Raw genomic sequence first — 21988 nt, 5'->3', positions numbered from 1 at the left:
GGTCAGGGAGCAATTCAGTAGCTCACACAAGATGTATTCGTCTTCTTTCTGTATGCTCTACAGCCATGTGGCCTTTCTCACAAGTGAAATTGGATTAAAACTCTCACCAAGTTTGACAACCTGTCTAGGACATTCTCGATCAGCGCTCCCAACATGACAGTGTTGGGCTACGACTTAGACCGCCCAAAATCTTCCCACATAAACCACCACCAGAGTTCCCTACAACACATGACCCCTTAAACCGAATGCTGCCATAACTTCTACTCAATACCCTCCCCATGAGACCTGACCTAAACTTATGCAATCATAACAGCAATCAGGAGCAGCTCGCCCAGCGCCGTAAGGACCGGGACCTCGAACTGGCTCGACTCAGACACAAGGACCTGGGAAGGCACAGGTCCGTCCTTTCTGTTTGGCGTAATCGAGGGAACAGGGTCAGGAAGAGTTTCGGTCAGAAGGGTCTCGCTAGTGACGGACTCTACGGAAGAGTCGGGTGGAATACCGGTGACTAAAGTCGAGCTAGATGTATCCGAGGCAGTTGTTGCAGGAGGGTTTTCCTGAGGCAAGGTGCTGGTCGAGAGGAGAGTGGTAGGCGGCACTGGAATATTTGGCTCTAGCTCGTTCACTGAAGTGGTGGGTAGGGGCTCACCAGGTGTTGAAGCTGATGAAGGTACAGGGGCCGACGTCTCCGGAGGGGGTAGGGGAGCATCAGTTGGCGGAGGAAGTGCCTGGGAGACCCCGATCCCGGGAGGTGATGTCTCTGTCTCAGAGACTTCTTCCGCAAGGGCGCTTGATGCAGCGAATTGCTCTCGCAATGGAGGCACAGGGGCATTGTTGGATGGAACTGCTGGATTCTCTGGGTTGACTGGCTCGGGAAGAACCTCGTCCTGTAGAAATACGGTATCAATGATGAACAAGGTAGAGGTTCTTGGCTTTCCCTCCGGGCAGATCCCGCCGCACATAGGAGAGTCGGGATTCTCGAAGCAGGGGTGATTGCAAGAGCCTTCGTCAACAGCATGGATGGCATCGGGGTCGTTTCCGCAACGACAAGCACTGGAGCGTGTTAGAAGCGGACATGGGGGATACACTTGGAGGGAAAGACTTACTCGGGAGACACTGCAGCAAAGATGTGGCCTGCACAAGCTGCCTGGCAGGATTCATGGCTCAAGACGCCAGCAGGAAGCTGGACGGGTTCACTGAAGCCCGCTGCATCGACTGTAGCGCAGCCCCAGTACTTGAACGGCTCGGGTTCGGACCCGTACGAGGCCTGGCCAAGGACGCCCATGGCCCCAAATGCGGCGATCAAAAGGTAGCTGAGCATCGTGGATTATCGATGGACATGGGACGACTGGAGGACAACGACGAGGGATTGTAGAGATGAACCCTTGGAATGAAGGAATGCTGGGGAACTGGGAAAGGAGAAGAGAAGAGGGTCGAGGGAGAAAACTCAGCTGGGCTGTCCAAGAAGAAGGAGCCCGGGAGGTGAATGGGGATCCAGCTCTGCTCAAAGAAGGAGCCTGGACGGAGCGACACCCACCTGGTCCTGGAGAAGGCGCTGTTGCCGAAACCATCATGAGCGCACCTTCCCAACAACAACCCCGACTCAAACTCGTGGCGGCCACCGTCAGAGCCCAGGGTCTTGGAGACCAAGCACGTGGCATCCATGTTCATAAATGTAATCCAGTTGACCAATACCTAGGTAGGTACCTATGGATCTAAGTACCTTATTGATGGATGAAAGGTGAGAATATCAGGGCCCGGGTATCTCACTGTGACCTCTTTCCCAAACCCAGCCCCTCAACGCCTGAATAACGCCCTAATAAACTGCCCCATTCCACGTCTTCCATTCTTATCGTCAGGCGAACTCGATCATTGTGCATGCCTTGGTAGTGCCTAAGGTGTCATCGCTTCATCGCTGAATGTCGCCAATTCCCGTGCCAGCGCTGTCCTCGAAGTCGTCTTCCGGATGCGATTGCTGCCTGTCTGCTTCGTACGGGCTCTCTGCCCCGAGTGTCATCGAATTTGCCGTCGATGCTCTACTCGCTGCCGACATCTTCCTGTTTTCAGAGTCACCTGTCATCAAACTCCTCGCCGCCTCTTCCAACACCGCCGTCTTGCTCTAGCTTCCGGTTGCCGGTGCCGTCTCTGTCGGCCTTTCTTGCAGCTCCCACGTCCCGCCGCAGCGCTCAGCGAGCTTCTTCATGGCATTTGCGTCAATCATGTCGAGAAGGCCTGCCACCTCGGAGACATCGCGATCAATCCGGTCTTCCTTTGCCTGGGATTGGGTGTCGCTCTGGTTGAGGGGCCCAAAGACCCAGAGCTCCTTGATTCTGCGTGACAGGGCGAGTAGCTCTTTGATGGAGGAGTACTAACAAATGTCAGATATTCGGTCAAAATAGGCACTGACGTAAAAGGCCGACTTACCAAGCCGTCAAACGCCATCTCCATCGAGATTCCCGCCACGGAAATTGTTTCGGGATTGCTGTTGCTGCGCTCGCCCTCAGCTTGGATGGTTGCGAGCATCATGAGTGTGCGATAATGAGTGAGGATATCGGCGATGAGCCTGTTGTGCGTGTCTTAAGACTTGTCAATGACAGTCATAGGCTGTTGGCTTGAGAGACTCACCCATGAGATTGGCACTCGTAGCTTGTGATCGATCCATGATTATCAGCGTTCCTCTAGGGTCTGATTTTGTGAAACAAGTCAAGTTAAAGAGGCAAGGCACCAAGTATTGCTCAAAGAGGATCTAAGTGATGTTGATGCAGTGTGAGGTTGGTTTGTTGGAGATGGTAGATTTACGAATGGGGGTGGAGCAAAGCTCCCAAAGTGGGGCCAAGGGTACGGTGACACCTTAAGGGCGAAAAGCGCAAATAAGAGAGCGCTCTTCTCAGGAATTGCCTGGAATCCATTCTTTCAATACAAAATCAGAATATATGGGACCTGAACCTATACGGTAGTGCCCGTTGACCTCAAGGCGATTGGAAGGAATTGGTGATAGTGTTGAAAAGCTTCACCTAAGCTCCAACGCAAGACGGTTTACATCACAGGATTGCAGAACATATTCATCATTACACGCTTGGTATTAAAAGTACTCATTTCTACTTGCCACGTTACTTGGATATAAAATCAGTTCCGGTCAAAATCGTGAAGCTTGTCTCCTATAACACCGGCGATCGTTTGCGATATAACCTTCGCATCACCATAACCCAGCTTCGTGGTGATTTCGGTAGCTTGTCTGCCAATAGCGGCTAAGGTACCCTCAACAAAGCGGTGCTAAGACAACGTTAGTTGTTGCGATGCTACATTGGTAGATTCAATAGGGACGTGCCTGGAAAATGGAGCGCGACTTGTCGTGGTACACAAGGAAACGGTATTTGTTCCCCTTCTGCTGGCCATACAGGTAATCATTGTCGACCGTGAGCTTGAAGCCTGTGTCGGTCCTCTCAATCTTTGACGACTTGAAGTTGTCTAATAACTCCTCTGAGACGTACAAAAAGTTGGTCTTTTCAGTCTCATCGGCTGTTGGATATGAGAACTATGCGGGATTGACTCTAAGGGCAGGTCCATACATACCACGAGTGTTGGTAAACTCAATGCGAAGGTAGTTTTTTCTGAACTCCCTCATGCTCTGCTTCCAGGCGACGGGGGTGATTCTCCATTCCTCCTCCCCAGGGATGGTGAGGACGTCGGACTTTTGGACGGGCATGTTGTATGTTGAGGGCGAAGAGGAAGTATCTGGGTATTTGGAGAATGGACTGGAGAAGTGCTGATGGGATTCACGAGAGATGGCCTACTCTGCTCCCATCTTTATAAGCACCGAGAGCAGAATAAGGAACTAGCAACATGTTGACTTCTATGTGAGTCCATGGAGCCATCTCATCCTCCATCCAGGTCACTATTCTGAACTATTGAGTCGTCCCAGCTCAGCTGACAACCATCTGGACCTGCCAAGGTAGATCGGTAGTTGAGATCCATGGCCCAGAAGGCTCGGATTGGGAGAGAGGACCGAGCGCTCAGTCTCCGAGTTGAGCTGAACCTCCACATCTTTTCAATAATAGCTGCTCCCGCCGCAATGAACTGGCGGGTGAATCTACCTCCCCTGCGGGAAGACCCTTCTCGGCCCGTGTGATGGAGGCAGCCCGCCACATCGGGCATCGGAACTCCACGCTAGGGAGTTCTAGCTCCAACAGACAGGGACGCAAGCCGTCCACGCAGAAGGATTGGAACAGTTTGGCAATGTTTGGAACGAATGATAGTTGCAATGAACTCGTGTTACTTTGTATCAATGTCTAGTGGCTTGCGTCAAACCAAGCCCCAAGGGTCCGTATCATCTACGAAATCGTCAAAGCGAGGTCCGAGAAGTCCTGCACGCCTTCAACGGGTCTGCACATGTGTCATCAATTGGGGACACTGGGCATTCGTAGGAGATCATGACGTGGGCGCTGAAAGGAGAGATCTACAGTACTCAATCACCAAGACAAAGATCAACGTAAGATCCCGGGATCAGAGTGACGAAGGAGATCGATAGCTAACAGGCCGGACAGATGAATCATACATAGGCCATTCCTTGTCAGCGGCAAAGGATAGAAGTTCAAGATTCCAGAGCGGCTTATGTAACGCATCAACCACAAGCTCCAGCATACTTGGCCTCAAAGACGTAAAATCAGGGGCATTCCTGAATACGAGGTCAAGGCACACAAGTCTCTATTAACAGCCCAGCACAAGCGCATCCCGTGCAGAACTCTCTATCTCCTACTGTTGCCCCCATGATAGTGATAATGCTACAGAAACCTCTACTTGATACAGACATAGCAGATTGCCCCGTCCCAATCAATCCCAGACGCCCGCCCCGTGACCAAATAAACCAACAAGAACCCAAAGGTAAAGGTAAGGGCGAACCCCTTTTGAACATCTTCGTGCTTTCGTGCCTCCGTGTTTTCATCCTGATTCCCAAATTGGATGGATAAATAAAACTGCATGTGAAAGAAACCGTGCTCCTCCTATCGTGACAGTCTATAGGCCGTGTGAATCGAATCGCATCGCATTAGCTGGCTCCCTCGGATCAGGGCTGCCCGGTCCAGTGGCGGTCCTCTCCCTTCCATCCGAGGCGAGGCCAGCCCTTGGGAAGGGTGGAAAAGGGAGGGAGGACGTATTGGCCGTCGCACTTGTCTGCTTCGCAAGTCATGTCGCACATGCCGTAGTTTTGACAGTAGCACTCGGCGGCGTTGGGGCAGTGGACCGACTTTTGACCAAAGATGACTGATTTGAGTGTTAGCTTCTGTAGAACGATCTGTCCATGACAGGGAAACTTACTGTGCCATGAATACTCCAGGACACGGCCGCTCAGGTCGTCGCCCAAGGGAGACACAATCAGCCACTCGCGGAATCGCACATACTCGGCGCGCGGGCGCTTGCGAATGGCCTCACGGCGCACGGCGAATTGCGAGCAGCAAGTGACGCCGACCTCCTCAGGGACCTCGAGGCTGGGGAACAGCTCTTGGAAAGCGGCCTTGTATACGTGACGAGCGTGGACTGGCTCTCCCTCCTTGGCAGGAGCTTCGTCCTGGATGGGCTTGATCTCGGCGGGGCAGCCAAGGACCCAGACGCATCGCAGGTTGGCGTAGCCGACCTTTTTGAGGTTGTCGAAGCGGAACTTTTGGAGGAGGGGAAGGGCGTCGTAGTCGGGGTTGTCGTTGTGCCACTGGAAGCGCTCGGCGTGGTGGAAGATGATGTTGCCGGGCAGGGAATCGTATCGGTCAATGATGTAACTGCGGCGCACGCATTAGCAGACGCCTCCTGTCAAGTTGGGCAGGTGGGCGTACGTCAAGAAGACCATGGCCTCGCGCCCCTTGTTCGTAGGCACGGTCAACTTGGCTTTGTTGTCGTCGACGACGTAAATGTTCTTCTTCCACTCGGGGAGGTAGTGGTCGAGCCACGAGACGTTCTCGTGCTTCATGCTCGCCACCACCATCTCGACATCGTTGTCGCCGAGGCGCAAGGTAGTGGAGGTATCGTAGGCATGGCTGCGGGAGTTTGAGGAGGGAGGGAGAAGGTCGTCGCGGAAGTAGAAGAGGATGAGAAAGAGCAGGACGAAGAAGCCGACAACGTTGTTGCGATGCGAGCGCTGCCGGGGAGTCCAGCGACCGGCCATGGTGGAAAGACGGCGACGTCAATATCGTCGTCGTAGGAGTTAGTAGAAGTTCGTGGAGCTGGCAGAGGAGAACCGCAACGTCTCGTCTGCAAACTGACGAGATCGTGGAAATCTGTAAAGCAAGGGTTGCTGCTGACGGGATGCTCTGGTCTGGTTAGGGGGTCCCTCTTCTCCCTTGAGAATGGATCCATCCTGACAGCCAGCCCCAAGCTAAATCGAGAAGAACTGGACCGCTAACGAAACATCCCTGCAGTGCGTGCCTGGCACTGCGTGCGTCAGTCAGGTCAGTTCCGTCACGTTTCGGCTTGGGCGCCTCAGTGGCTTGATTCGACGTGGCCTTGCTCTGGAATTGCCGGGTTTTAGTGGACGCCTCTTTTTGGATGATGTAAATAAAGCTGCAGTTTCTGCATAATGGCTAGAGGTAAATGCACGATTATTTATATCAACTTCGTTTTGGTGCCATACGGAACGTGCAATCATCTTCAAGGTATTTGGCGTGGATCTTGAATACGAGCCAAGGTTACCTCATCTGTCGTCACCAACATCATGATTTTGAGCTCCATCTAAGAGCGGCCGCTTCTGGCCCAATTTGAAGCAAGAGTATGGATGCTGAACCTTTTCCTACGATTGCTTATGTGCCTAGTCTACAAATCGCCATCATTGTCTACCACCAGAACTGTCAGGATTGCTAGCTGCGAGTTCTTATTGATAGCAAGGGCTCCAGTATGGAAGTGGAGGTGGTCGTGTACGAGATTTCTTGGCGGTGTTCGCAGGCTTAATACGAGTATTCCCGAGGGCCCGAAGAAGCAATTCCACAATGAACAAACGTATCTCAACTCACAATCGATAGAGATTGCCCAAAACTGGTAGAAGTATTGGCCAGACGGGTAGGTAGAGATGTGGATGGCTCGAGTACCATCGATGCATGCTCGTGGTCGCGCAATTGGCGATGCGTCAACGCAGTGAGAGGAGTATCAACGACAATCCATCGGCCAACACCCTCCATATTAGCGCTTAGGTAGGTTTTAGAAATAAATATTTCTGAAGACACTGGCCAATGTAAGAAGAACAGATGATATAAGGAGGACGGCGGTCACAAAGCTGTATACGCGTAATTAGGCTCGGAAAACACGGCATCGGCCTGCTCGTATAGAAGCCACGACAGTAAACAGAGCCACGCTTCGAGCGAGAAGCAAGGCATACATAGAAGAAACATATCTAGTTCATAAGGGCACCATTAGGGGGACACTAGGCTATGCATCGGATAGAATGTCAGGGGCTCCTCGAAGACTAGGGTAAGTGGTTCGGCGAGGAGGCGAAAGAGGGTGAACACGCTCGCCAGACAACCTCTATCCCGTCGTAGACACGATTATTCATGGCTTAAGATGGGATTCACGATATTGCAACGGTTCCTTTAGTCTTCACTATTCACCTCAGTGGATCGGTGACAATACTGAGAGAGAGAGAGAGAGAGAAGCAGGGCGCCCCGATTATCCCTGTCTGCGGAATTCGAGTGATGGTTTAAGTATGTTCCTAGATATAGAATACTGTTATCGTCCCCTTGATTATGAGGCACTCATGAAAGCCAAGTTTGTTGACTGCGTGAGACGTGAACACTAAGTGCCAACGACGTCAACGCTTGCTATATAAGCAGTGTGCATCGCATACCGCAGCATCAGGACACATAAAAGAGCTCCAGCTTGAGAAATATTATAGAATTCAGGTTGGCATGGCCACTGTAAGCTACCTAGTTAGTGAGTAGATTTCGCAAGTTCCCTTATAAGACCACCCGACAGATGAGAAGCTATCTTCGCTGCAGGGTAACATGTGGTCAATAGCAGTAGTTACCATTTCCTGTGCCCACTGGGGGCAAGGCACGCAGGAATTGATTCTAGCTGACCACATTGAAACGCATAGAGAGCAATTCTCCTTGATCCCTTGGTTCTTCCTGACGAGTGTCTCGCAAACACTGATGGTCTAGACGGAGGGTCACTCAAACAGAGTGTAATCTGACCTTGATGTATCCCAGAGAAGAACCACTTGATTAACCAAGATACAGTCGGTCATGGTGTTTGATATTGATTCATCTTCCAATAATCAATTATTGGGTAGAGGCCGGCTCGGTGCGTCCGATACCAAGATCGAAAGATCAGTGACAACTGGACGATGTTGGGCCACTTCTTCAACAACAATGGCCTTGATCACAACAAATCCTTCAATAGTTGCGTTGGATGCCTCGATGAATAAGAAATATGCCTATATGTCCACTGACTGCCACCTTCATCGTCGACTCATCTTGACTCTAACTCTGGCGCCACCATCGGCAAAGCCATGACTGGTGGGGCCAGGCAGACGGCATGTGGCCTTTGTGCCCCAGCTTTTGCGTCAAAATAAGGAGAAAGGGCCACATTAAGGTGGTGATCAGGTGTTGCTGCAGTGGATGATACTAGGGCATCTGCCGGCAGATGATGGTGCATGTCTCAGGCGAGGACCGATGAACGAGAGAATCTCGTCGCGCAAGCATCAACCGCCGGCGAAACTCAGGGATTTTATATGAATACGAGACGTCTTGTGAGCCATGAGGGGGACGGTCTATGGTGCCCAAATACTTGAGTTCCCTGCATGGGACACGCAGGTTGGGTCATGGGAAAGTCCTGGGATTAGAACACAATCCATGTCTGGGGGGAGCGGGATGTGGGCTCGCTATATTTCTCGATCATACCACAATAGAGTATTAGAATTAAGGATGGGCTTCCCTTGAAGGCCATGGAGGCCAAACAAGCAACTGGTCATGGATATGTTACCCAGACCAAGAAAAAAATGGCATACTGTAGGTTGGCAACGAGACCTTTGCCGGGCTATAGAGACGCAACTTAGAGTAAAAAATAAATAAATAAAAATATGAAATAAATAAATTATATTCTAAAGCCCATATACTTTCTTAGATTTATAATCATAAGCCTTTTATGTTGTGATTCAGCGGATTAAAAGGCAGAGTACTTGCGAAGTGTGCCATTTTTTTCTTGGACCACGAGCATGTATGATCCAAGCTCAACATGGAGCGTTGACCGATCCAATGCCGTGCACCAAAGATAACTTTGTCCCTTTGACACTCGAGAGATGATCTCCAGACTTTGACTGGGGGTGGTGGATAAGGCGCTTCCACGGGTGGCGATCATGGCAGTCACTTGATGCTGTCGATCCAGATTTACCGTAGGTCGTTGTCTAAGCGCGGAGGCTGGCAGTTCACGATGGTTGCGCGCGCCAAAAAGTCGAGTTGTGCGCTTAAGCGTGAGACAAACCCTACGCCAGCCAATGCCTCCTCCCCGCCCTACACACTTGTGCATCTCGGTTGCAAAGACAATTGCCAAGCTGAATCCCGCAACTCAAGGTCAAGAATCGAATGCTAGTGATTACTCGGCTTGTTGCCGAAGGCGCAGCTTGAACATTGGCAAAAAAAAAAAGGTCTTGGTGATCGGCCGCTTTTCCGCTAGTGCTGAGGTCAACCATGTGGTTTCTCCGCACGATGGTTGATTTGGACACAGACTACGACGGCACTAATGCAAAAGTCCAGAAAGAAAAAAAGGTGTCACGATGAAACGGTCAGATCGAGCTTGGCGTTTTCCTTTCTGGCTCTTACATGGCTTGGACGACGGAGAGCTGAGAGTAACACTCGGCTCGAGTCAGAAAGGAGAACCTGTCACATCACATGCTTCATGGCAGGACATTAACGGTGGGGGGGGGGGGGGGGGGAAGAGACTTGAAGTATTCGTAAAAGAAAGGCTGGGCTTGAATCCAGAACTGTAGACGAAATTGATCAAGCCAAGCAAGGGCTGCTAGTTCAGCTCTTGCTGACTGCATCACCGCCTCTTGTTAGCAGACGCGGCATGAACTCGAGTTAATATGCCACAGGCCTTGGCGAAATTTGTGGGCGAGGGGGGTCCCCTGTCTGTTTTCTTTCGCCTCGCCTCACCCAATGTTGATCCTCCGCCATGCCATGGATGCCATGACTTGGTCCGTGTCGGTCCGAAGGGTGGATGGCTGCAGAAGATGTGACCTGCAAGAGTCCTTTGAAAAGAATGAAGGGCAGAATATCAGGCTACAGCAGAAGCAATCTTGCGAGCATGTATGTATGTGTGTACGTCAGTCTGTCGATGGCAAATGAGACAGGTCTTGCAAGATGCAGCCTAGCAAGTTTGTGGACTCTTGTCCATGCAAAGCAAAATCTCACCCGCATTGAACGCGTCCAGGGCTAACAGACCAGGATGTTGTTCGTTACATTGATGACAAACAAACCATCAGAGAATAGAGCAATCCGCTAAAAAGAATAAAAAAAGAGGCGTCCGCCAGGACCGATCAACAGGCGGACTCCGGAGAAGAAGATCGAAGGGGGAAAAAGCTTGGTTCCTGTTAGTCCGACGCGCGTATGCCCGCGGTGGAGACGCTGGAGATTTTTGCTGAAATTAGTCAAACCGGGACATGGATGTCGTTTTACGAGTTACAAGAGGATGGACTGTATGAATACTGTGTACCTAACGTGCAGCGAAGCAAGATGCACCTACGTGGACGAGTAGGCAGAGGCCAGACCATCCAGAGGTTGGCATTGCCACAATGCCTAGAAAAAAGACGGGAGTGAGTGCCTGAATCGGAACATATTTTTCATTAGAGATGTGTTATGCGCGCCAACGGAGGCGCTATTATGGAGGCATAGTAAGCAAGTAAGCAGTTGCTGAGCCCAGTTCCAAAGACCTTTTCACATGAGAAATACAACACCACAAACGTAACCTCAGGTAGCCTCGTATCAAGTGGTTCCGGTATACCGGGAAGAGTCATGGTTAGCAGGAAAAGCTAAGCAAACTTTAGTCGAGAGCCTAATTGTACCGTTTCTTCCCTGACCAAAATGTGGATGAGGAGGACGGTGCGGTCAGGATCTCGAGGCTGTCATTGGACATGGTTCCTTGTTTGATCTGGAAGGGGGCTGTGCAACGCATTTCCCTCTTACTCCATCGTACAAGCAGACCGGACCCATCTTTGTTTTGGCAAGGGATGGATGTCGATTGTGGGCTTTTGTTACTCATCTTGGATCTCCTGGCCGTTCTCCATTCCACTCGTGCAACGCAACGCAGCACAACGACACGTCACGGGCCTCCTTTCCTGAGACAGCCAATCGAGGACAAGATGAGAGTCATCAGAAACCCATGTGGATTCTCTGGCCATGAGAGCGCCCCTTGTTTCGCCACGGAACATTCAGCAACGAGGCGTCCGTCCATTTGCAAAGAAAGGTAGGATCATCGATGAGGTGAAAATAAGGTGAGCCCATCGGCCAGGGGGGCCAACCAGAACTCCAGCTTTGCCTCTTCTCTTGCAAGAGCCCAACCCTATTTCCCCTGAAACCCGCATCGCATTCCTGGGGGCATCGTACACTGTATGTGTCTCCTCATCGCGATTCAATCCTTGGCTTGCCGGATCGGCCTGCGGTCTTGCCCGTTGGATGTTGCCTTGCGTGCTCTGCAACTACCCAGCCCCAATCTTAGGTGCGTCTCGGCCTGGATCATGGCGTTAGAGTGTCCAAGAACAAGAGGGTTCAGTTCTTTGACCATCAGAGGCGCCCAGACATTCAGCCAAGCCTCATGACCAAGTCTTGCTCCCACATGCCAAGATGGGGACGCTCTATGAGGTTTATTTTCTTTCTTTCCTTCTTTGGGGGCCACCGCGACAAAACAATAGCCTCTATTGGCAAAGGGGGCCGGAGGGCCCAAGTAGCGTTTCATGTCCTGCTTCTAATGTCGTAGTGGCTGGCCTCGACCTCGGCAAGCACTTACCGTAGCGCTGACAGCGGCTCTGAAAGGTGAGGTGAGTGTCCCGGTACTGAGGTGTACTCCGGAGCCGAAGTAGAGGCTGCACGCACAGCGAGAGCAAAAGCCGTTGCGGCCGACGGTTGGTACAGACCGCGCACAGTACGGCCAAGTACCCAGCACATGTACCCTTCCGCTACAGGGCCGTTAGCGCTGCTTCCATGCCCAGGCGGGCCCTGCCGCAGCACCGTAAACCGCTTCAGGGCTTCTCAGGAGCCTCCAGCGCAAAACGGGGGCGCCGGGTGTTGCTCGCCTGCACCAATGAGAGGTCAAACACGCCCTTGATCGTTGGGGGCCACGCAGGGGTCCGTCCAAAGGGGGGACCTGTAGACGGTTCCTGAGTGGCGACGGTACATGGGGCATCTCCACTTGGGCTTGGCTTCCATCGGTGGTTTGGTCTCTCCAGGTTGCTCCTTCTCATTCTCTTTTCCCGACGAGCTTCATCCCGCATCGGACGACGAAGCGACCCCGTTCTTTCCTTTGCTCACTCCTTTGTCCCTCATTCATTAGGACCTGGAGCCCCTTCCCTTGCGCTTGCATCCTTCGTCTGATCTCCTTCTTTTTCTTCGTTCGATCAGCCTTATTTCTTTTAGCTCCTGCTCTCCCTCTCGACCATCATCTCTCTTTCCTCGTTTCACTTTATTACGACCTCGATTCTTTTTCCTTCTTCTCACCTCAGCGCCCAGACTTTCAGCCAAGTCTCTGCATTGCATTGCCTGCTGGCAGGACCACCACTTTCGCTCTCCAGTATCCGAATCACCGACCAAGCAACACATCACACTCACTCGCAAACAAGCGACCCCTTACACATCATGGGTGACTCTTACTCAGCCGGTTCTGGCGCTACGGTTGTCAACCGACCGACGATAGACACCAGCAATTTGAACAACGAGAAGCCTCAGTCCCCTAGCATCGATCCTTCACGCCTCCACAGCATGGACGCCGACCCCAAGCGTCTCCAGAGCCTTGACATTCCTCTTGAGCACTCTCGCTCACCTCCATCGCCCAACATCGCTGTCAACCCAGCTCTCTTCCGCAAGCAGACCTCACTCGATCTCGATGACTACTTTACCGGTCCTCGCGATATCCAAAAGCATTCGAAATGGCCACTCATCATGCAGATGCATGGCTCAATTCTGCCCAAGCTGATTGTACCTCTGACGATTGTTGGTGGTTGGTCGACCGTCATCACCGTCCTTTCCAAGAAGGTCCACCCGTTGGGAATTGAGTCGGTTCTGCTTACTGTTCTGGGTTTCCTCGTCGGTCTGAGCTTGTCGTTCCGCTCTTCAACTGCATACGAGCGATATGCAGAGGGTCGCCGTTACTGGGGCATGCTTACCATGGCCTCTCAGACACTCGGCCGTGTCTTCTGGATTCACGCCAAAGACCCCGAGGATCAGGACCCTCGCGAGATTACCCTCAAGAAGATTGGCGCCATGAACCTCATTGTCGCCTTCGCCGTCTCTCTCAAGCACGCTTTGCGATTCGAGCCTTACAGCGCCTACCCGGATCTTGAGCACCTCATCGGTCATCTCAACACGTTTGCCAAGGAGGCCACGGCATGCGACCCTGATGCCAACTCCATCAAGAAGAAGAACATCTTCAAGTCGACCGGAGAATACCTCGGCGTCTCTTTCGCCACGAGCAACCCTCGCAAGGCTCTTAAGAAAACCAGCCAGCCTCTTGGCAACCTTCCCCTCGAGATTCTCAGCCACCTTGCTGTCACCCTTGACAAGATGATTGCCAACGGACAGCTCGACGTTCCCATGCAGCAGACCATTGCCTACAACCACCTCACAATGATGAACGATGTTCTGGTTGGCTGCGAGCGTGTTACCAACACTCCTCTCCCGATTGCCTATACGATTGCTATCAGCCAGATCACCTTTGTCTACGTGATGCTACTCCCCTTCCAGCTCGTTAATCCCCTCGACTGGGCCGCCATTCCCGCTACCATTGCCGCCGGCTACATCATCTTTGGTCTTCTCTTTATCGGCCAGGAGATTGAGAACCCCTTTGGACACGATGTCAACGATCTGCCTCTCGAAATCTATTGCGACCAGATTGCTTCTGACTTGGATATCATTGCGTCTCATGATAAGCGCGAGCCGGATGCATTTCTTCTCAGTCACCAGAACATGCCCCTGTACCCTGTCAGCCTTGCTTCTGCCCGCACCTGGATGAAGCGCAGCGACGAGCATCTCCGAAATGCTATCAAGGACAAGCCCAGGACCGTCTTTGAGTGGCGCAAGAAGAAGGCGACTGGCGAATCGCTCAGCAACGAGATGCGCGGCGATGACAACGTCTAAAAAGATTTCATTTATATACCCTCACTCACTCATGCATGTTGGCGGATTCTCGATGAGATTGTAAAACCGCAACCACGGCGCATCAAAATTGGCAATTATTCCATGTCTCGATTCTGTTCAATAATCCGGTTCGATTTTATTGTTTGGGGGCTCCTGCGGGGGCTGGGGTTTCAGGAGCGAAAAGGGGGTCCGGCATATATCATAATGACCTGCTCATTCGAATGGTCTTGGGAGCGTATTTATTTGGTTCGATCAGTTGCAATAAAATGTGCGATTAAGATGTATCTGGTTCAGTATTTGAGTGAAGTTAGGTTCTGGCGTGAGTCCCAGTTGTGTATTGATGAGATGACATTGCTGGTGAGTGACAAAGCAATGGTGCTTGATGCTACACTCGCGAGTTGTATTTTCTAGTTGCTAACACTGGACGCCTCCTAATGCCTTGCCAATGCCCGATCTTCTCCGCCGAGCTTTACAATACTCACTCTTCTCAATAGCTTTTCCATCATGGTGGTTGATCAACTGAGGCATGGAGGGGTAATCCTTATCCGGAGCGGAAAAACAGCATGCCGTGCCCCGCGGTGGTGTCGCAAAACTGGCAGCGAATCGATGGCGCGCACTGCATGAGAAAGCGGCTGCCAAAACCCCAATGGCTCAAAGCCTTTTTACCCTCGAGCCCACTTGAGTCACACTGCCTGCAAGTGCAAGTGATGGTCGCGCGCCGTTTGACTCCCTCGCCCATTTTTTCTTCTTCTTCTATCCATCGAACCTTTTACTCATACGCCTGCTGTTCGCGACGACCGTCTCTGGCCTTGAACCGGTCTCTTGTTCTTTGGTCAACTCCCCGCCAGCGACGACCCCTCCAACAACACCCCTCCCCACGATTCTTCAACTTTTACTCCACGATGGCGTCCGACGGCAACGCGCTCGCTGAGCAGCTTCAGAAGCTTGGCATTGACAAGGTCGAATCGTACCCCAACTGCCACCCGGATACCAACCCCGTCGACATCTACCGCTCTCACATCACGGGCCTTCTGCAAGAGATCACGGGCGTTGACCCCAAGATCATCTACCCCGCCATCCAGTGGACTCAGACCCTTGACAAGGGAGATGCTATTCTCGCTGTCCCTGCGCTCCGGGTCAAGGGCAAGAAGCCCGGAGAGCTGGCTGAGGAGTGGGTTTCCAAGGTCAGTCGCATGCTGTTGCAATTGTTTTATCTGCTGGCTGACTCGACCATACGCAGTTCCCCGAGTCTCCCCTGATCGAGAAGCCTACTGCTAGCGGTCCTTTTATTTCCTTCTTCTTCAAGACCGACAAGCTCACCAGCCTGCTGCTGCCCACGATCCGAAACCGCTCTGATGCCTACGGAAAGAACCCTTACAACGGTCTCAAGGACCCCAGCGACCCCAGCGCCGGAAAGAAGCGCATGATTGTCGAGTTCTCTTCCCCCAACATTGCCAAGCCTTTCCACGCTGGTCATCTGCGAAGCACAATCATTGGTGGTTTCATCGCTTCGCTGTACGAGTACTCTGGCTGGGATGTCATCCGAATGAACTACCTCGGTGACTGGGGCAAGCAGTACGGTCTGCTGGCTCTGGCTTGGGAGAAATGGGGTGATGAGGAGGCTCTCAAGGCTGACCCCATCAACCACCTCTTCAACCTCTACGTCCGAATCAACGTGGAGATGTCTGACGAGAAGGAGGCCATTGAGGCCAAGAAGAAGGCTGGCGAGGACGTCACTGCCCTTCTGGATGCCTCGCTCGACGAGCAGGCCCGAAAGTACTTCCGACGAATGACGGATGGTGATGAGGAGGCTGTTAAGCTGTGGCGACGATTCCGAGATCTGAGCATTGTCCGCTACAAGAAGACCTACGCCCGACTCAACATTGAGTATGACGTCTACTCAGGAGAAAGCCAGGTCCCCGAGTCCGACATGGAGGAGGCTGCCAAGGTTCTCGCCGAGAAGTCGCTTACCGAGGATGCTGACGGTGCCATTCTCATCGACTTCTCCAAGCACGTCGCTGGCAAGCAGGGCAAGAGTCTCGAGAAGGTCATTCTGCGAAAGAAGGACGGCACTGCTCTGTACCTGACCCGAGACATCAGCGAGCTGCTGAACCGACAGAAGAAGTACAACTTTGACCACATCATCTACGTCGTCGCCTCGCAACAAGACCTGCACCTGAAGCAGCTGTTCAAGACGATTGAACTGATGGGCCACGACGACATTGCCAAGAAGTGCCAGCACATTAACTTTGGCATGGTCCTCGGTATGAGCACTCGAAAGGGCACCGTCAAGTTCCTCGACGACATCCTCCGGGACGTCGCTGAGAAGATGCATGATGTCATGAAGAAGAACGAGAACAAGTACTCGCAGATTGAGAACCCCGAGGCTGTTGCCGATATTCTGGGTATCAGCAGTGTCATGGTCCAGGACATGTCTGGAAAGCGGTACGTAGCCCCTTTATTGTTGACGAGCGTTTGCTAACGATGCTAGAATCAACAACTACAAGTTCGACATGGATGCCATGACCTCGTTCGAGGGTGACACTGGCCCTTACCTCCAGTACGCCCACGCTCGTCTCTGCTCCATCCGCCGAAAGGCCGGCCTCACCGACGAGGAACTGGCTGCCGCCGACTTTACTCTCTTGAGCGAGAAGCACGCCACCGACCTCGTCCGTCTGCTCAGCCAGTGGCCCGACGTTGTCCAGAACACTCTCAAGACTCTTGAGCCTACCACCATCTTGACCTACCTCTTCAAGATGACCCACGTCCTCAGCTCCAGCTACGACCACCTCCGAATTGTCGGCAGCGAGAAGGAGCTCCAGAAGGCCCGTATGGCCCTCTACGATGCTGCCCGAATTGTGCTTCACAACGGCATGAGCCTGCTCGGCCTCACCCCTGTTGAGCGGTACGTACCCTGAAGTGAAGTTGAATAATGTACATGGTGCTAACTGAAGATAGAATGTAAGGTAGACAAGATTAGAAATACAAAAAACGGGATATAAAAAAGGCGATGACGATGGGATGTTGGCGCCGAGGTAGATCTCGATAAAGCCACGATAGATGAGAGCATGAAAAGTTATTAATATACCCATACAATTAAGAAGTGGTACTCTTGCTTGTGGTGTTGATGTCGCTGATTCGCCAGATCGTATCAAGAAATGCGAGAGAATGGATATTATGCTTACCATATTCACCTGGATTTCCTTCACTGCCCCTTTTCAGGAAATATCAAATGGGGTCATCGCAACAGTACTCGACATTTTCGAACAGCCTCATTCATAATGTCTTTTAGCTACCTGAGCGAGATGAGGTGCTCGCATCTCTCATCCATGTATGTAAAAGTCATATATACATGCATGTTCCAGCAGCGTCCGACGCCGACAGCGTTTATACACAGTTCTTGATAATCTCTTGAGTCTCGTCATCATCTTACAGGGTAAACCTGAAGCTCGGGTGCCAGTCGCCCATGTTCCTCAGGTCTTCCTCGGGCAGGCTGAGCCTGTCGTCGCGGTCACCGGCATCGCGCTTCCTGTTCTCGCGCCACATGAAGCCAAACATGAGGGTGGCGGCGAGTGTGCCCATCCACATCATACCGAGGGCGATGCCGTAGCCTGTCTTGTAGGTGGGGGACTCCTTGACGAGGAAGATGTTTGCGCCGATGATGCCGGCGACGTTGCCGAGGGTGACCTGGAGGGCGGAGCCGAAGGAGCGCTTCCAGTGGCCCGAGAGGTTGTTTTGGAGCCAGGCGAGACAGATGGGCGTGGCGATGTAGCCGCCGGCGTTGATGAGGAAGACGGCGGCAAATTTGTAGTCGCGCGACTTGCCGCCCTGCTCAAGAAGCATGGCATAGCCGATGGTTGCGATACAAGCACCAGTTAGGACGAAGCCGTAGCGGTGCTTGAGGCGATCAGATCCCCAGGCAGAGAGAAGCATGACACCAGCCGAGAGCACATAGACGGGAATGGTCTGAACTTGAGCCTCCTCAGCCTTCCAGCCAAACTCGAGCAGGATGGTGGGCATGAAGAAGACGCCGGCGTAACCTGTAGTGCCAATGCCCATGTACATGAAGGCACCGAGCCAGATCTTCCAGTCCTTCAAAATTCTCTCGGTGGCGAACTTGTTGAGTGTGTCCATGCGGCAAGAGTCACCAGTGTCAGCAGCGAGTCGGCGCTGGACGAGAGTCTTCTCCTCAGCGGTGAGGAAGCGAGCCTGCTCGGGCCAGTCCGCGATGAGGAAGACAGCAATGATGGAGAGGAAGGCAGTAATGGCACCCTCGATGATGAAGATCCATCGCCAAGCAGACATGCCCTTGTCGCCACCGAGACGAGCAATGCCGTAGGCCAGAAGTCCTCCAAAGGCACCTCCGATGAGGGTGCTGGTGAAGAAGAAGGACATGCGCTTCTGGAATTCGTGGCGCTTATAGTACATGGAAGTCACGTAGATGATACCGGGAAGGACTCCAGCCTCAAAGGCACCAAGGAGGAATCGCAGGGCAACAAGGGAACCATAGGAGTGGATAAAGCCCATGCACATATTGATGATGCCCCAGCAGAACATCAGCCCAGAGAGGTAGAAGGACGGGCGGACCTTGCGGATGAGGATATTGGATGGCACCTCAAGCAGAATGTAGGGGATGAAGTACACCTGGCATGGATGTTAATATCTGTAAGTCTCCACGGATTGGCAGGAACGTACAAAGAGAGCAATGTTGAAACGGTTGCCCGAGAGGTCAATCTCTTGTGGCAGCCCCTGAATCCTGGCATTGCTGATGTTGATTCGGTCGAGGAAGGACATCATGTAGATGATGAACAGGGTTGGGTAGATGCATAGATCCAGCTTCATCAGCAACTTCTTCTCTGCCGCGGGATCGATGGGTGCATAGTCCTCCAACTTGGGCGTGCTGGGAGGATGCGACTCATCGGCCACAGTGGGCGTCTTTTCCTCAACGACTGACATGTCGAATCTAGCGGGGGGAGACAAGCTCAGAGAAGAGACAGGGCGGGAGGGAACAAGAGAGTATCAGGGTAATAGTGAGGCGAAGGAGCAGTAGAGACTCTAGGCAGATTGGGCTGTTGATGCGTCAAACCAGGACGGGGGTGAGCAAAGATCAACTTGACTCCGACAATCTGATCGGCCGAGATAATCAGATATATTAATCTGCAATGAAACTCAGAGAGGTGGTCTTGTTTTTGAAGAGATGAAGCTCCTTGAGAGAAAAGAAAAAAGAAGGGAAGAAACGGACTTGTGAGACAATATATGCATCTCGGACGAGCCAACAGGTTGCAGCTGTGTTCCTCACAGCCTCCAGGGGCATGCTACGCGATGCGAGGTTTGAGCAAACAGACCCCGGCTGTGACTCCAAGAACATCCATTCTCACCTGTGATATAGGACGGGTCCTCAGGTTGCGTCCTGCCGGTAGCTGATGGCACGTTTTGCAGGTGCATGTTTCCCGCAGGTCGAGCATGTATGTCGACTCTGCATATTCCCCTTCCTCGCTTGGCTCTCACTTACAGGCAGCTCCCTCGTAGAGGTCAGGATGAGCACCGTCTGCGGCAAGCTCTAGATCGAATCGGGAAATAGAAACTGTTCAAGGGCCTCTTCTCTCCTCGTGGTTGACCGTCGATAGTGCCTCCCGAGTGGACTGTCGTTGTGGGGATAGGATCATCGCCTGGCAAGGCAAGACGGATAAAACACCCATGGCTTGGCTAGATGACTGGGGGATGGCTCCCCGATGGTCTAACGAGAGCCGGTCTTCGGCGTGTCGACGGGATGACTTTCTCAGGGGTACCCCGGCCGAGCTCTAGATCCATGCTAAAGCCGCTCCCGCAACGGGTCCCGCGACGAGATGGGTTCGGGAGGGGGGCAGCAGAGATCCGACCCGGCTCACCAACTTACGAGTCCATGCGTCGGAGGCTGAAGGAGAGGATTGCGCCTTTCGGTGGATCGCGAGTCCCCATGAAAGAAAGTGGTGATAGAGAGCTCGCACGTCGAACGATGTCGTCTATGCCCTGGTACGCAGATGGAAGCACCTGTGCTCCCTTGTGCTGGCCCTTGGAGCGTGTGCTGGACAAAGCATCATCTAGATGCCCTACCACGTGGCCACAGACTGGATATTTTGGATGCCAATTTCATGGGGATCCAATGCATAAGAAGATGGACCAACACAAAGTGCTGAGCCACTTGCAATCCCGACTGTTGGCGGCATGTCAGGTTGAGGCTCCATCGTCCATGCTTGCTCCTAAGATGGGTGTCGAGATCCAAAAGTTCTTTGACCTGACGGTAAATGTCTCGTCAAGACAGCACAGGAAAGAAGCAAACAGAGCTCACAAGCGACTCGTCTGTTTCAAGAGACGGTTACCGCGCAGAGTAGCATCCGCAGTCAGCCGCGCATAGTCTTCGAAAGAGAGTCGTTGGAGTTGATCCCCCGGCATCGTGTGATGGATCAGAGGGACCCTTGCTCGGCCGAAACTTGACCCACCATGTGCCGGACGCCAAAGTGCTAATGTTGCGAGTGCCGTCTTAGCGGCCGTTGTCCCGCCCCTTGGCGGCCAGTCCAGAGACACCTTGGCCATGCTCGACAGGCCCATCCCGGTAGTGGATATCATCGTGGTAACGTCAACCAACAGAGAGTTGCATTGGAAAGCCCCAAGAGGCTTAGAGCCTGGTCCAGGGACAACACCACATCCAGGCTCGCAAACGAAGGAACTCGTAATAGAAACCCCAATAGAAGCCCCGTCCAAATACAGCCCAAGGGCCTTACCCCCGAGACTCAGGCGCGATGGCCGCCATGGGGGACAAGATGAGCTCTCCACAAACTCCCTTTAGAAATGATCACCGATGATCCCCATAGCGGGCCGAGCAAGATGGAGTCTTGTTGCCCTAAACTCGACGCTAGATACGCGGCGAGCGGTCTTTGTGTGTTTGAACGCAATATCTGCGTGGCAGACTATAACTTCACACAGCTCGCAACTCCTTGCAGGTCTTCATCCGTGACCGCATTGTCGGGACTCTGCAGGCCTTTAGGCATGGGCCAGGGGCACGTTCTGCAAGAGAACCAACACAAGGCGAAATTGGTGGTCAGACTGTTGGTCAAGCACTTTTCTAGCTCTCGAGATGCCGGCGGATTCTTCCACGATGACTTGGTCCATACTGTCCCAGGCCTCCCTGGTCCTCTTGCAGTCGAGGTTACATGCCAGAAAACCACACTTTGACCATGTCACGTTCTCGTGTACGTAAATCTCGACCGCCGTACCGCAACGAAGTGATCACCCCTTTCCAGGCGGGGTATAAGCGTCTCGTCTGTGCTGGATCGACTCGCGACTGCGAGACATCTGGCGTGATCATCTTTGTGGTCGATGAGAGCTTCTCTTGTGGAAAGAATGAGTGCAGATCCGGGACGAGCAGTATCACCATGCTCGGCACCAGCCATTGGATGCTGGTTGCTCAAGGCTGCCTGCTACCAACCTGGGATTGTGAGCCATGGACTTGGTATTGTGAGAACCAACATGAGCCCAATGATTCGGAAGAGATTTCAGCTGTTGGTAAACCCTTGAAAAACTCTCTCGTTCTGGCTGTCGGCAGCTGCAAGGGCCGATTCTCTATATGACGCCACTCCCAACCTCTTACGGTTCTCGACACACAGCACCCTAGCTTGCGGTATCTGAGTGTGTTT

The 21988-nt window shown here is 52.6% G+C and overlaps 7 protein-coding genes across 7 annotated transcripts; 2 read left to right on the top strand and 5 right to left on the bottom strand.

The window, feature by feature from the left end:
- Positions 1-296: 296 nt before the first annotated feature.
- Positions 297-1321, bottom strand: LRP88_09556 (uncharacterized protein; the record flags this gene model as incomplete). The annotated part of the gene is made up of 2 exons (XM_083246041.1): positions 297-1053; positions 1107-1321. 2 exons carry the CDS (start codon positions 1319-1321, stop codon positions 297-299), a joined length of 972 nt encoding a protein of 323 aa, XP_083097154.1.
- Positions 1322-2119: 798 nt separating this feature from the next.
- Positions 2120-2662, bottom strand: LRP88_09555 (mediator of RNA polymerase II transcription subunit 22; the record flags this gene model as incomplete). Its single annotated transcript, XM_083246040.1, has 3 exons — positions 2120-2368; positions 2425-2576; positions 2626-2662. 3 exons carry the CDS (start codon positions 2660-2662, stop codon positions 2120-2122), a joined length of 438 nt encoding a protein of 145 aa, XP_083097153.1.
- A 651-nt stretch (positions 2663-3313) lies between these two features.
- LRP88_09554 (uncharacterized protein) lies at positions 3314-3706 on the bottom strand (the record flags this gene model as incomplete). Its single annotated transcript, XM_083246039.1, has 2 exons — positions 3314-3519; positions 3574-3706. The coding sequence occupies 2 exons, from the start codon at positions 3704-3706 to the stop codon at positions 3314-3316; spliced, it is 339 nt and encodes a 112-aa protein (XP_083097152.1).
- Positions 3707-5062: 1356 nt separating this feature from the next.
- Positions 5063-6151, bottom strand: LRP88_09553 (DUF3431 domain-containing protein; the record flags this gene model as incomplete). Its single annotated transcript, XM_083246038.1, has 3 exons — positions 5063-5259; positions 5314-5768; positions 5823-6151. The coding sequence occupies 3 exons, from the start codon at positions 6149-6151 to the stop codon at positions 5063-5065; spliced, it is 981 nt and encodes a 326-aa protein (XP_083097151.1).
- A 6667-nt stretch (positions 6152-12818) lies between these two features.
- Positions 12819-14315, top strand: LRP88_09552 (Bestrophin, RFP-TM, chloride channel-domain-containing protein; the record flags this gene model as incomplete). Its single annotated transcript, XM_083246037.1, has 1 exon — positions 12819-14315. One exon carries the CDS (start codon positions 12819-12821, stop codon positions 14313-14315), a length of 1497 nt encoding a protein of 498 aa, XP_083097150.1.
- Positions 14316-15217: 902 nt separating this feature from the next.
- On the top strand, positions 15218-17280 carry LRP88_09551 (arginine--tRNA ligase; the record flags this gene model as incomplete). The annotated part of the gene is made up of 4 exons (XM_083246036.1): positions 15218-15499; positions 15556-16748; positions 16807-17220; positions 17274-17280. The coding sequence occupies 4 exons, from the start codon at positions 15218-15220 to the stop codon at positions 17278-17280; spliced, it is 1896 nt and encodes a 631-aa protein (XP_083097149.1).
- A 464-nt stretch (positions 17281-17744) lies between these two features.
- Positions 17745-19271, bottom strand: LRP88_09550 (uncharacterized protein; the record flags this gene model as incomplete). The annotated part of the gene is made up of 2 exons (XM_083246035.1): positions 17745-18959; positions 19011-19271. The coding sequence occupies 2 exons, from the start codon at positions 19269-19271 to the stop codon at positions 17745-17747; spliced, it is 1476 nt and encodes a 491-aa protein (XP_083097148.1).
- Between the last annotated feature and the right edge of the window lie 2717 nt (positions 19272-21988).

Source organism: Fusarium phalaenopsidis, assembly GCF_050370095.1.
Source record: "Fusarium phalaenopsidis strain FUZ10S chromosome Unknown contig_32304, whole genome shotgun sequence".
NCBI classification, from domain to species: Eukaryota; Fungi; Ascomycota; class Sordariomycetes; order Hypocreales; family Nectriaceae; genus Fusarium; species Fusarium phalaenopsidis.
This window is presented reverse-complemented; position numbering and strand designations above follow the sequence as displayed.